The sequence below is a fragment of the Equus caballus genome, chromosome 31 (genome assembly GCF_041296265.1).
Source record: "Equus caballus isolate H_3958 breed thoroughbred chromosome 31, TB-T2T, whole genome shotgun sequence".
Lineage (NCBI taxonomy): Eukaryota > Metazoa > Chordata > Mammalia > Perissodactyla > Equidae > Equus > Equus caballus.
This window is the reverse complement of record NC_091714.1, coordinates 8,100,503-8,115,599: the sequence shown is the minus strand read 5'-3', so window position 1 is coordinate 8,115,599 and position 15,097 is coordinate 8,100,503. Positions and strand designations below refer to the sequence as shown.

At 41.0% G+C, this 15,097-nt stretch overlaps 1 protein-coding gene across 3 annotated transcripts in view; it reads left to right on the top strand.

Moving 5' to 3' along the window:
• The window catches only part of SLC22A3 (solute carrier family 22 member 3), a 95,137-nt gene that overhangs the window by 72,031 nt on the left and 8,009 nt on the right, over positions 1-15,097 (top strand). For 2 of the 3 annotated variants that reach the window (XM_005608120.4, XM_070256338.1), the window contains exons 6-9: positions 6,537-6,634; positions 6,752-6,966; positions 13,082-13,190; positions 13,971-14,083. In XM_005608120.4, coding sequence (XP_005608177.4) covers positions 6,537-6,634; positions 6,752-6,966; positions 13,082-13,190; positions 13,971-14,083 — 535 coding nt within the window. The remainder of the gene's footprint in view (positions 1-6,536; positions 6,635-6,751; positions 6,967-13,081; positions 13,191-13,970; positions 14,084-15,097) is intronic. The other variant, XR_011434379.1, reaches the window with a different exon arrangement.

The window sequence follows — 15,097 nt, the reverse complement described above, 5'->3', positions numbered from 1 at the left end:
TCCAATATAAAAAGAAATCCATTGATTTAAAAGAAAAAAAGGCACAATGACAATTTTCCTTACAAAGCAAATCATGTCAAAGTACCTTTGAAAGCATCTCCCTTTATGCACTATAGCATCAATTACAGTTTACTAACTGTGAAAGGGTGAAAGAGGGCCAAGTGAATTATCATCTGGAAGTAAAATGTCTCTGAAACGTTATAAAAAAATATGAATGTTGACAGCCTCCATTATTGAGCACTTGTTGTGTGCAAGATGTATATACAGAGGTTATCTAATTGAATCTTCAAAATATGAATGGGGTGAGTGTTACTAACCTCATGCTGCTGGTGAGAAAACTAAGGCTCATAGAGTTTAAATGAAATGTGCCGGTAGGAAAATGTTCCGCGTGAAATGCTGCACATCTGTCCTGACCCTTGCTGGTTGTCTTTCTTGACCAGAAAGCAGTCCCCCACTGGAGGAACTCTGAGCACCATATTTATAACAGATTGTTATTTATAGTATATTTCTCTTCCTTGGCAATTTAAGCTAAAATGTCAACTTGAAGAAACGTTTCAGAAAGGCACCAGGAAGGGTTATAAATAGAGCTAGATTAATCCAAGAAAGATGAATACCCTATTCACATAAGGTACATCATTGTTGATATAAAACAACTGTCTTGGCAGAACTAAAAGACAATTGAGGAACAGATAGAGCAAATAGCAATCAGCTCAGTAAATATCAAGCAACCAACGAGTGCAGTTTACTCATGAGCAATACCGTTTTCTATGAGTGGCATTACTAGGCAACAAGACTTCCAAACAGGCAAATGTTGCCAAGGGCATTTCCCATCTCCCTTTGCTCCAAAATAAAGTGGGCAGACACCACTTAGATGGCATAAATATTTGACAAAATATCATGCCAAGCTAGACACGAAAGACAGCATATTGTATGGTTCCATTTATATGAAATTCTAGAAAAGGCGAAACTGTAAAGACAGAAAGCAGATGAAAAGTTGCCCGGGGCCAAGGGTGGGGGGAGAGGATTGACTGCAAAGAGACAGCAGGAAGCTTTGGGGGGCAATGGAGATGTTCCATATCACGATGTGGTCGTGGTTATATGACTGCACACTTGACAGAATTCACTGAAGTGTGCACTTGAAATTGCTGAATGCTATAGTATGGAAATTCTATCTCCATACGGCAAATTAAAAAATATATGGAATAACTTGATACCACATTTCTATTCTGTATCTGACTCAGACTAGGCAAAATTTGGTAACCCTTCAGCGATAGAAAAGCAGCACAGCTTAAATTTAAAAAATACAGAGCTAGAGATTGTTGTAAACGAGGAATAGCCGCAGCCAACACCACGCATGAGTTGCCAAGACTTTATTGGATGAATTCCATCCAAGATACGGCTTTTAGTCTCTCAAGGTCTCTGGACACCCAGAAAGTGGGTCATCTTTCAGAATATCTGCGTCACTGTGGAGAACGTCAGTAAATCAAAGACCAGCTGGATTTGTTCTTAAATTGGCAAAATGCTTACTTGCTTAGAAGTACTATTAATCCTCTCATTCACTGGACAAGCGAGATGGGTTTTGTGGTCTTGATTACCTTCACTTCTTATCACCACTTCGTATTCTTTCAGTAGAGGATATATATTAGGCATTAAATTTGTGCTTCGGAAAAAGCAGAGATCATGTGACTGCATGATGCTAAACCTTAGAAGTTTGCAATTAAGACTAATCCCAAATATTTCTACAGAGTGAATTGGAGCCTCGAAGCAATCATTTATCCAAAACAAAATTATTTTGTCTAAAATATTCAGTTATTAAAGTAAAAGCATTGTTCTGGACTGAATTCTCCAGATAATCCTACTTTTGGCAATGGGTTACAGAAAACCAACTTAAATGGGCTTAGATAATCAGCACATTTCCTGGCTCGTATATTTGGAATTCTAGAGTTACAGCAGGGTTCTGGGTTGGGCAGACTCGAGCCTCAACAATCTCTACAAGCCATGGTTCTCTTCCTCCCTATGTACCGCTCACAGGGTAGCTTCATCTTTATACTGGTCCTCTCCTGGGTGTAGGATGACTGCTACGATCTATCTGAGCCCACCATTTCCTCGTTAATTCCCTGAGGGAAGAGAGAAATGATTCCTTGAGGAACCTCTGACATAAGGGCAGTGAAGGACTTTCCCAGAAGCCCTTTTCTCATTGATTTAGATTGGGTCATTTGCCCATTTCTCATCAACTCAAATTAGGTCACATGTCCCTTCCTCATTGGTTCAGAATGGGTCACATGCCCAGTCACTGGCACAGAGGATATAATTACCTTTAGAAAATCAAGGCTGTCCCTACAACTGGAAACAGAGTCAGCTCCCCCGAGGACATGAATTGATGAAGTGTGTGTGTGTGTGTGTGTGTGTTTGTATGGTGGGTGTTCTATTAAAGAGAAAGGGAGAATGATACTGAGTCAACAACAAAAAAGGTGCCCTAGTGTCTATTTTACTCCATTGCTTTAAAAGTGAGCAATTTTTTTTCTTGTTACAAAAGTAACACAGGTTTAAATTTTCATTTTAAGAGAATATTTAGAGCCAAACTGAAGAAAGTAAAAACCACCATAATCCCACTACCCTGTGAGAACCATTAATGAAATGATACAGCATACTTTTAAACAGTAAAATAAATATTACACTTTGTATACTGGAGACACAGTATAGCATCATGATTGGCAAAACAGACTTAGGCATCAAACTTCTGGTTCATCTACTTACTGTCTGTCCTTATTGGGTAGGCTGCTTAGCTTTCGGGTGCCTCAACGTCTTCCTTTCTGTAATGGAAATAAGATTAGTATCTGTATAAGTTCCTCCAGCACTAACCCTCTAGTTCACAGATTGGCAATCTACAGCCTACGGGCCAGACCTGATTTGCTGCCTGTTTTTTTGAATAAAGTCTTATTGGAACCCAGCCACAGTCATCCATTTAGTATCCATCTATGGCTGCTTTCACACTACAATGACAAAGTTAAGTAGTTCCAACAGAGACCTTATAGCCCACAAACCAAAAGTACTTACTCTCTGGCCCTGTACAAAAAAAGTTTGCCAACCTCTGGGTTAGACCACCAGACCGCTATTGTTTTGTCAAAATCTAACATGTCATAATTCTGTGGTCAAGTAGTGACTTAATCAGCCTAGAGATTTGATCAGGAAAAAGTGACATCTGAAGAGCTAATACGAAGGCAAGAAATGCTCATTTATCTTATCAGTTAGAAACTAGTTAAGAACCATGAATAATTGGAAAATCTACAAAAGTGTTTAAATGTCAAATGATCTACCTGAATTCACAAGAGATTTTGAAATACTCGATGTATGATTGCACTTGAACTCTGGGATGTTGCCACTGGGGCCTGAATGAAAGTGAATTTGTTCAGAGTCTTATCTAGTTGATAGAAGTCATAGCTATAGGCAGAAAATAAGATTGAAGAGAAAATAAAGGAGAATCCATAATAAATTGTGAATATTGCTTTTGAAAAGAAAAACAAAGGCTGTGGCCATCTGTGTGCTCTGAGGGTGAACAGTGCTGCAGACAAGCAGCGTTATCAGGGACTCCCTGACGAGAAGAGAACTTCTGGGATGAACATGACGGAGCCAGCCCTGGTCCGAATTGGGTAAAAGCCCTAACTGAGAAGAAAAGAATCATTGGAATAAGTGATCCAATAAGTGGAATAAGTGATCAGTGGAATAAGTGATGGAGGGAAACTTCCTTCATGTTATGGGTGGTTTTCACCTTGAATGTAAAGATCTTCAAAATCTAAACTATTTTAGTCAAATCTAATTTGTCTGAATTATTTTAGTCAACTCTGACTTTTCCATAAAACAGTGTTTTAACTAAAGATTAGATTTTCGGTCATGTGTAATATTCTTTTTTAAAAATATATAAAAGTGACCGTCAACTACAAAGAAATCTTCTAGAATAAAAAACTTTTTATATATTTAGCAGTGTAGTATAGGAATTAAGAACAGAGGATCTCTATCAACTGCCTGGTTTCAAATCCTGGCATGGCTACCTTCCTATTTAATCCTTAATGTCCTAAACTTCATTTTTCCTATTTATAAAATAGGATTAATAAAAGTGCTAACTTTAGAGAGTTTTGAAGAGAATTAAGTGAAATAATTCAAATAAAGTACTTAGCCCAGAATCTAACAAATATTATATACTCCGTAGAAGCTAGCCATTTTAATGTGAGCAATATATAGAAACTAATTGTGGAAAACATTTTGACAACCAACCATATAGTAATATATTGTTATAATATACTAAGTTCTTATCTTCCACTTTTGGTATTCCTGCCTTATTTTTGGAGCAGCAAAGGTGAAGGTAGGTAAAAAAAAAAAATCCTTCATTGGGGTCTTAGAATTTAGAAGATTCACTCAGGGAACATTTCAATGGGCATTGTATTAGTTAAAGGCTAGGTCAACTTGCTGTTGAAACAGACACCAAAAAAATATAGTGACAAAAGAGAAAAATGTCTTTCTGTCTAACATGCCCACCCAAAGGTGGGTGGCCCAGTGCTAGAGGGCAACTCTGCTCCGTGAGGCCCTCCAGGACCTGGGTTCCACTTGTCTTGTTTCTCCACCGTCACCTGTGATAGGTTCTATGAGTGAAGCTGGCTCCAGCATCTTCTCCTCCCATCCTTCAGGAAGAGGAGGACAATGAATAAAGAGCAAGCCATTTCCTTTTTAAAGAATACGACCCAGAACTTATACATATAGCTTCCACTTCCACCTCATTGCTGAGATCTTAGTCACAGGGCCACCCATTCTTCAAAGACAGGGTAGAAAATGTCACTTTAGCTTGGCAGCCACATGCCCGACTAAAATTCAGTGGATTCTGTTATCAAAAGGGAGAATGAAAGAATGGATGGTGGAATCAATTAGCTGTCTTCCACCAGCATTGTCGTGAAAACTACTATTGTTTCATTGACTCTGACACTATTGATTTTAAGACACATCATCATTTTATGTACCACTAAGTAAGAAAAACCATGCTATTTAAACTGTGACACATTGCTTTCTTATCAGCTCAGTCGTGGGACACATCCCAATTTAAGAGATGTTAAAATGTGCAAAATATATTGGTATACAAGAAACACAGTATTGGAAAGACTTAGGAAAAGGCAGTGATCTAAAGAGATCCATTTTGCAGTCTCTTTTTGTTTGTGTGACTTTCCCAGGAGCAGGAGATATCAAGTTTTGGTTGACCTATTGAGTATAAAGTTTAGAATAGGTGATTGACAAGGTCCTAGAGGTGTGAATTCATTCTAAGTCAAATTCTTGTGACTGTTTGCAGAGAGACTTATAGCTCAAAGGCTTGGGGAAGTTTTGCTTGGATTTCTAGTCAATCTTGGCCAGGTCTGGAGTTGAGCAAACAGACAGTAGGGTCCTGTCTTTACTAGTCAAGATTCTTACTTAATAGAAGAGCACAAACTGAGGGCAACACTCTGAGAAACAGACATGGGGCAGGGCACTTGACTTCTTGTTTCAACATTCAGTCATCACCCAGACAGGTGTTGAACACCAGGCACTTTGCTTGATGCTACAATACTGTTCCTGCCCTCCAAGACCTCCAGAGCTCAAGGAGGGAGAAAAAAGTAGACCCATAAGGACATGCGGTTGAATAGGTGTGATGATAGAAGTTGGCTGAGTGGAGGCACAGATTGAGAGTCATCAGTTCTCCCGGAGGTTAGGAAGGCTCTCCCAGGGGAGGTGAAATCAGGACTAGAGAGAGCTAGGGCTCTCCAAGAGGAGGTAACAGAATGTGCAAGCCCATGGAAATGTGACACAGTCGTCACTTCAGGGAATTGTGCTATGATTCCTTTGCCATGTTAGACTGGAAGCTGCTGTGGTTATGGAGGGTTTGCTGTTCAGGTTTGTTTCCTTTATAGTGCCTTATACATAGTTGGAAGACTGCAATATTGGTTTAATTGAATTAAAGAAAAGGTCAACTTCTTGGATGGCCAGAGAGAGATGAGCTGAATTTTCCTGGATCAAAAAGATGCTAGATTCCAGTAAATCGACAGGAGCAAAATGATACCTCCAGTGCCTTGCTCACTCTTGAACTTAACATTACTCTATCTTATTTGTCAACTTCAAGGTTGAGGATTTAATAGATAAAGAAGCACTTGTTTGGATCCCACTTGCTTCCCCCACTTTTATGATTATTTTCTCCAATTTAATAAATGTACAAATGAATTTTACTTTAGAACATACCTTTTGTCCTTGTTTACTCAGAGCAGTGTAGCATACACTACTGCTGATTTTAGCCTAAGAATAGATTCTTGGTGCAGCCGCCACATTTTTGTGAATTTGACCTATTAAAAAGGCTAGAGGACCAAACTCTTCATTCTCAGGTTTTAAGGTGTAATAGTGAAAGACCCTGGTCAGGTCAGTAAGATCATTTGATTCGGTAGCTTTGAATCTGGTCAATGACAAATCTATAATATGCAGATGTTTCTTGCTGTCTATTGCTACTGAAATCTGCTTCTCTTATATAGATCACTGTTACAGATGAGGAAGTTAGTAATCCATCCTTTTTAGATCTGGTGAGAACTCCCCAAATGAGGAAGTGCACACTTATACTTATGTTTGCTTGGTAAGTTTGACTTGTGATGGATTCAAAAGCTTGTGTCAAATTTACAATGCACCCCTTCCTTCGAGTCAGGTTGAAGTTATCTTACTTGTTCTCTGTTGTGTTTCAATGTCGCTCCAGGTTCACCAGTGCAGTGGTTTACCAAGGCCTCGTCATGCGCCTGGGAATTATAGGAGGCAACCTTTATATAGACTTTTTCATCTCAGGAGTTGTGGAACTGCCAGGAGCTCTCTTGATCTTACTAACCATTGAGCGTTTGGGACGACGCCTTCCCTTCGCGGCAAGCAATATAGTGGCAGGTGTGGCTTGCCTTGTCACTGCTTTCCTACCAGAAGGTAATTGTCCTCCAAGTCTGTTTGGCAGAGAAGAATTTGAAAAAAATCTTAAATCAAAATTATCAACAAGGGGGAACCTCTTGTCCTTAGAAAACGTACCATTGCCCCAAAACTTTGGTACCAGATATGCTCTAGTGATGTCATTCAATTTTCTGTTTAATCAATGTAACATTTTGAGTATAAGACATTAGCTCTATAGATTTTTCTGTTTTCTCCATTTTTAGGTTTATTTATGGATGAAATAGATGTGCGAAATCTAGCTCGTGGTAATATAGCTCACTCTTGATCACTTTTATCTGACTGACTTTTGTGGTATCATCGACGTTGTTTAACATGTTTCTCAAGCATCTGCGCTGTCGCTGGCCCGTGTGAAACACTGAAGTCACACCGGGAAGAAAGCCACGGGTCTTGAGTTCAAAACGTTGACAACCTCGCAAGGGATAGAGACACTTCACTGCTCTCACTACTCACTGTGACAAGTGAAATCATGGAATTATTTTCCAGATTTAGAAACAGCAAAGAGAAATAGGTGGAGAGAGTGATTAATCCTTGGGGGTGGTCAGGGAAGGCTTCACAGAGGTGAGAACTAGGTGTGGATGAGAAAGTAAAGAAATGTACCAGACAGGAGAGAAGGGTGGGAGTTATTTTCCCAAAGGAGAGCATAGTTCCCAGAAGGATAAAACACCTTTGAGGGTCCTGGAACCAAACATGCTTTGTTATCGCTGGAGTATCCAGGCAAGATGGCTGAGGGATGCCTGTCACCAGCAGTGACTGGCCTCATGGCCTCACAGGCCATGCCAGGAGCTTGGGCACGGCCTTGCGAGCTTCAAGAGAAGGAGAAGGTGTGGCTGCCTTGTAGCTGCTGCAGTTTGGACAATGGCAATGAGGAGGGAGAGATGCTAAAGCAGGAATTAAGGTTGTCAATCGGGCCTGTGTGGGAGAGCGTGATTTCAGAGATGTTTCAGAGTTAGATTTTGGGGGGCTGGATGACTGGCACACAGTACAGAGGTTGCACTGTTGACACACCCCAGCTTATCTCTGCCGTAGAACACAGAGCAAGCCTTTCAAACTCCCAGGGAACAAGCGCGTTAGAGCAAGTCAGTTATTTCCATGTTCCAGGGGGTGTGAGATGGGGCTTACTTGAGTGCTGGATGCTCTCGTAGTCCTTTGGCTCAGCACAAGAGAGGCTGTCTTTTTTTCTTTTTGAGAATCTTCTAAGGATCAGGAAAGAACTGAAAATATCATGGAAGTTGGAAGAGTGAGACATTTACAGATGAGTTTATTAATTATATGAAGGCTTATGAAATCACAAAACATTGGATAGACCGTATTTAAATAAAATTGTAGCTATGCCTATCCTCAAAATAGAAGGAAGAAAATGACGGGAAGTCCTCTGTCTGTCACATTGGAATGATTGATGTCAGACAGAACTATTTACATTTAGCTCATTTTTCTTGAGTGTATTAGTTTCCCAGGGCTGCAATAACAAAGCCCCACAAACTGGGGGGCTGGAAACAAGAGAAATTTATTCTGTCACAGTCCTGAAGGCCGCAACTCTGAAACCAAGGTGTTGGCAGGGCCATGCTCTCTCTGAAGCCTCTAGGCAAGGATCTTTCCAGGCCTCTCCCTAGCTTCTGGTGGCTGCTGGCTGGGTTTGTTCCTTCCAGAGGTTTGGACAGAGAATCTGGTCCATGGCTCTCTCCTAGCTTCTGGGGGTCACCAGAAATCCTTGGCGTTGCGTGGCATCACTCCAATCTCTGCCTCCATCTTCACATGACATTCTTCTCACTGCATCTCTATGTCTTAACTATTCCATCTGCAAAGACCTTATTTCACCACAAGGTCACATTCTGAGGTTCTGGGTGGACGTGAATTTGGGGGGACACTATTCAACTCACTACATTGAGTTAACACATTCTAAGAGTTGGGAAATCTCTAGAATAGATATCAGTCAATACATGTCTGTTTAGTATCTACTCATTGTCACCACTGAACTAGGATGGGGGCTAGAGCAGTGAACAAGAGAAACATCATTCTTGTCCTTGGGAATTGTGTACAATTTAAGTACAAGGGTGACAAATCAGGAACATTGGGGACTTCGCTATTCTGTCCACTTTGGCACTATATAGTTTCTTGTTTAGTTTAAAAATACACTTTCCTAAGATAAGGCCTTCTGTTCTCATCACATATAGAATAGGAATTAAGGATTCATTGCGTATGAAATTAGGAAAGTGGGGAGAAGATTAATGACTTCAGTGTGCCCATCATTTCATGGATGTATACTTCACTCTAGAAGATTTTCTCTGGTCCTACACTGATTTGGATCATTTTAATGTGTGCTACACTCAGCATGACCCCAGAAAGCATTCAAGACCCTATGTCCAAGCTAATGTTGAAGTAACTAGGTGGATGGGAACCAAGCTGTTTGTAGAGAACACTTTCCTGTGTTGAAAAATGTAAGGCAAAGAATAGAATTCTCCGTTTGGTCTCATCAGTTTTATTTTGTGGATATAATTTCCCAATTTAAGCTTTAAAATGGATTTTTAGCAACATTGGAAGCTAACGGCTCTCATTCTGGACATGCTTTATGTAAATATTCTGCAGATTCGGCTGCTTTTATAGTCAGATGTGGGTCATGATTGAGTGGCAAGAATAAATTTCTAATGCCTCATGCTCTGTGGGTACCAAATAGTCACAGAGGTTCCTCTCTTGAGCTGACAGTCCTTATTTCCAACTTAAAGGAGCTTTTGGACTTGGTTGCTGTGGCTGTCCAATTAACATTAGAAAGACTTTGCCCCTCAGTCACTCTTGACGTCATCAGCACGATCACAGTCCCTGGGGAGAATGCTGATTGGCCTTAAGAGGAGTCAGCTCTAAAATTATCATAGAAAACAGTTGAACCAGCTTACCCTCCACTAAGTACAACTTTTCATGGTCCGGAGAAGAAAATTCTGGAAAATGAAATAGTCTTTCTGGCTGTCTTTCTCATCTAAGACTCACTGCTTTTGACCCAAATTTTTGAACTCTCATTAGAGTCTGAAAAATAAAGAGCTTTCTGTATCCATCCCCATCCGCCATCTTTAATTTGAGTTTATTTAGGATGGCTCCAAACCTTGCACGTTGGGTAAGTCTTCTTTTTGAAATGAAAAAGTTGTCTTTTATTTCTCTCTTAGTGAAAACTGAGTCCATGTGTCTTAATTTCCATATCTCTATTAGGCATTTTCACTAAATTTTATTTGAGAACTCAGAACAGATGGTACGTTCAGAGGAGCTGCAAAATTGTGTTTATTTAAAACCCTGCGTCCTTTCTTCAAAAATTGAGTCATTATCCCAATAATCTCTACCAGCTTGACCAAATCTCCATTCAGCGTGACCCCCTTTCTGTGTTCTCATGCCTATGGAGGACAGATTCAGCTTCAGCACTCGTCTTTAAATTGTCTCGTGGGTTTTTTTGTCACTGTTAGAAAAAGATGTCTATTGCCACTCCAAGATGAACTTAGCATATTACTGGAAGGATCAAAAGTTTTTGTGTGCCTACATAATATTCCCACATCATTTACCCTTCCTAATAAATTGTTTCATTTCACTCTTTAGTAAATGAACAGTACACAGCCTTTGGGATTTCTCTTCTTTTACACATTTTAACAAAATCTCTGTCCCAATGTGGTTAGATACTGGCCTCTACTGACTGGGATGAGTTGAGTCCTTAGATTAAGGCCAGCATGTAGGATCCATCGTCTGGCATGAGGATCCTCAAGGGTACCAATTTGACAGCACTTTATGAATGTTTTTCTGAATTAACTAGTTCTTTGTCTGTGTTCACTGAGCCAACCACATGTGTTTTTCATGGTATGTGTGTGTGTTTTAATTTGGTTTCTTTGTTTTGTTTGGTTCTTTCCAGCAAAGAGTCTTAGCCTCAGTTGTAAACTTAAATTGTCATTGAAGTTGTCTGTGGGACTCATTTAAAGAGAACTCTTGACTCAGTAGAAAAAAACTATAATTTAGGAACCTAACGTGGATAGTCAAGTCATTTCCACGGTAGCAGGCGGCATTCTTCTTTGCAGCCTGAGAGGTTGCCCGGTTGGGCTGGGACCCAGGGAATCTGGGCAACAGCTCCCACTTTCCGTTCCCCAGCACCTGGCACTGTACCACCTGCTCATTGAAGGAAGGGGTGGAATGCATTTCCTGGTCCCCCTCCCTGGCCTTAATGAAAAAAGAAAGCCTAAGTAAAACACATGTTTACAACTGTTCCATGCCAGAGCAGATGGCAGCCCAGTGCATCAGCGTAACTCTGATACTCCTCACTCTGTGGTGTAACTATTAATGTGAGGGCTACAGGTGTTCTCATCTGGGAAAAACGTCAAGTTCACCAGGATATCCTCGGCCAGTTTGCAATCAAAATGTAGTGAACTGGGGTCTCCCAGCTGTGATCTGGATTCTTGAACCATCCTTTTCTCTGCTTGCCCTCCTAGGCAATTGTTTTCTTTAGTGAGTTTTAGGTTTTTTTTCTTTGATGAGAAAGATCGTCCCTGAGCTAACATCTGTGCCAATCTTCCTCATTTTGCTTGAGGAAGATTGGCCCTAACATCTGTGCCAATCTTCCTCTATTTTTTATATGTGGGATGCTGCCGCAGCATGGCTTGATGAGTGGTGTGTCGGTCCACACCTGGGATCCAAACCCTTGAACCCCGGGCTGCCAAAGCAGAGCGCATGAACTGTACCACCACACCACCCGGCTGGCCCCTAGCATTTTTTTATTTGTTGAATATTCTTTAGAGAGAACATGCACAAATCTACAGAGCTTGAGTCTCTTCTTTCATCCTCCTCATTCAGGCCTCTTTTTCTACTAAAAAATTATATATTCAGGAGAGTGCAGTTATTTTCCTGGAAGAGAAGAGGACCATTTAGTGCTGAGTAAGCGTAAATAAGTCTGAGTAGGAAAGGGAAAGGTTTCAAAGGTGGAAGTCAGACATATACCGAAGATCTTTAGCTGTGCCTTGGAGAGCAGGTGTGTTCTTGTTCATGCAGTCATATGTCCTCATACTGGGTCTGCTAGGAAGGGATGGCACAAATTGCACAACTCTTAAGAAATCTAGAGCACTGACTTTTTAGAGGAAAAATGGTTTACTCCTTCTTCCCTTAAAACACAAAAGAAAAGGGGCCAGCCCCATGGCCTAGTGGTTAAGTTCAGCACGCTCTGCTTCGGCAGCCTGGGGTTGGTTCCCAGGCAAGGACCTGCACGCTACTCATCAAGCCATGCTGTGGTGGTGACTCATATACAAAATAGAGGAAGGTTGGCAACAGATGTTAGCTCAGGGTGAATCTTCCTCAGTAAAACAAACAAAACGATGTAAAAGAAAGGAAGTATTTAATACAGAACTGCCAACATTTTCCACTAGTTACAATGGAGGAAAGGAGAGTTTCCTCAAACAACCACAGCAGCCCTAAAATGGTTCATTTTTAAATGAATGAACCAATAGTATTTAAGAATCTGCCTCCTCCTGGATGATTTCTTGGGGGAAGTAGCAAGACGGGGATGAGGAAGGCGATGAATGACATACACCCTGTAGATTGCACCCGGCATAGATGTCTCCTTCCACGGATCCCAGTCCTTAAAGACTTGCTACTTTCTAGAAACCAAAGTCAGCTTCATGTCCAGTTTTTCCTGGTCTGTTGGGAGCTGCTATTCTGTGTGTAATCACTATGGAGTATGGACAAAGAGGACAGGTGGGCACCAGACTGCAGTGATGGTTCTCACGGGCACAGTGAAGACCACCTTCCAGATGAAAGTCTGGTGTCCTCAGGCCCTGTAAGAAGGCAATGCCTGGAACATTGTTTTCAATGAAGCGGCTGCACAACAAATAGTTCTTGGATTGTATTTCTATAATCTAACATGCTCAGAAGGGCAGCTAGCACACTAAATCTTAGCTGTCATCCTGAGGTGGTTGTTGCTGTTGAAATTTGGCTACAATATTAGAAGGTATCTATCATTTGTGCTTATAATTAGCAAAGACTTAGGGCTGGGAAATCACTAAGCAAATGCCTTTTTTTGTTCTGTAAAATGTTATTGAAAGCAGATCCCTAACTCTTTCTTCCAAACTCTCTGTGTTTGCAGGAATTCCATGGTTGAGGACCACGGTTGCTACCTTGGGAAGACTAGGGATAACCATAGCCTTTGAAATTGTTTATTTGGTAAATTCAGAATTGTACCCAACAACCTTACGGTAATTCCAACATATACGTCATGGTTTCTCCTAAGTAATTCTGCAGCCAAATGTTTTGACCTAAAAACCACGAAATGGTTTCCTTAGCTTGGTGATATGTTTGGCCTGGGTTGAATGCAGCTAGTGAAGAAGATATGCTTTGAGTTGTAGCTGCTTTCTGCCTTGCTATCTTCCGCAGTTTTGACAGAAGCACTTCTAGTATCGATATCTTTATATTCAGCCATGGTTTTGTGGGATGGCACCAGACTTGGAATCAGAAACCTGGTTAGTGCACTTGCTTGGATGTGGGTTAAATATGACTTCATCAGCATTATCCTTCTTTGAGGCTACAGCCTCTGTTCTGACCACATTCCACGTCTTGCAGCTGTGAGCAGCTGATTAATGAAAGACAAAGTGAAACAGTGTGTGTGGACTAATGCAAATTGGCCTCCTTTCCTGAGGGAATATTCATGGGCACACCTTACTGTCAAGCTGGGGTGCTGAGACGACACCCAAGTGTCACAGAGTGTGCTGGGTAGTCAGCCGCTGATGGAAGAACCATTTCCACCAACACTGTAGACCGCCTCGTGATTCTCGCTGTGACTCCCCATTTACCCACGTGTGAAATGGTGCAGAATGGAAATGGTTTGCTTAGAGTATGAGAGTAGTCATTTTCACAGTTAAAAAAGATAGAAATGGAAAATTTTGTTACAATTTCTTTGTTGCTTATATATCTGAAGATTTTACTTATCTTGAATTTATTTAAATATTTTTCACATAAGACAACTTTTTATTCTGCAGAAACTTTGGAGTTTCGCTCTGTTCAGGTTTATGTGATTTTGGGGGCATCATCGCCCCATTTCTGCTCTTCCGCTTGGCGGCCGTTTGGCTGGAACTACCTCTCATCATCTTTGGTAAGAACACACTTTATATACTGGGCTTAAATGCTTTCATCTACATTCTTTGCATTAATAGGACTCTGTAATGATTATTAGGTTCGATCTTAATGATATCCATTTCATCTTCATGTGACAACTGTTTCAGTTTTGAGGAGCCAAGCTGATTACAATGAAACGTGAAACCCTAAACGATTTTAATTGGCTTTGTATTGAAGGGGTCTGAGGAGCAGCGTTCCAGTCTGGCTTTCTTTGTTTAGCTTCTGAGTTAAAATCAAACATTGTAGAACTCTTTTATGATGTTTGGGAACAGAACCAATAATTTTCAGGGGACCAAACTGGACCTTCCGTATGTTTAAAAACAAGCCCCAAAAGTAATTGTGTTGTTAAGTGTTCTCTGTCTATCAATATCATGTCTTCATTTACTTTCATGCTGAACATGCTGTGCTGAAAGAACAGAGGACGCAGAATCCTGTGCACATGTACCGTCACCTCTGTGATGCCCCTCAAGTTCACCCTCCTTCCTACCTCCAGTCTTCAAAGAACTCACGGAGGGATAGAACCATAGCATAGGGAGGGGCCTTCGGGTACTGGAGTCCAGTGCTTCTCAACTGCTCTTCCAGCCTTTCTCCCTGGATCTCACACCCCTCTACCCTCCTCAGCAAGAAAGCATACAAATTGGCCCCTTTCTCACCTACCTTCCCTCCACCCCCACCTCCTTACTCCTAGTAGAGAATGTCTTTCATTCATTGCTCAGCAGTCTAAACTACAATGAAAACATCGAGTCCACAAGGTTATACATCCTGCGTAATGAAAAAATCATTTAACAGTGCTAACTAGGGACAGTCGAGTCAGCTGCTGACCCTTTGATGCCAGTGAATTCAATGAAAGGTCATCTCAAGTTATTTCATGGGATCTGATAAACAAGCTCAGTGTTGATTCTGTGGCCAGCGTGAAAAAGCAGAGAGAGTGCCATTGTTCAACCAAGACAGAGTGGTCTAGAAACCCAGACATTCAGGATTACGGCCTGGG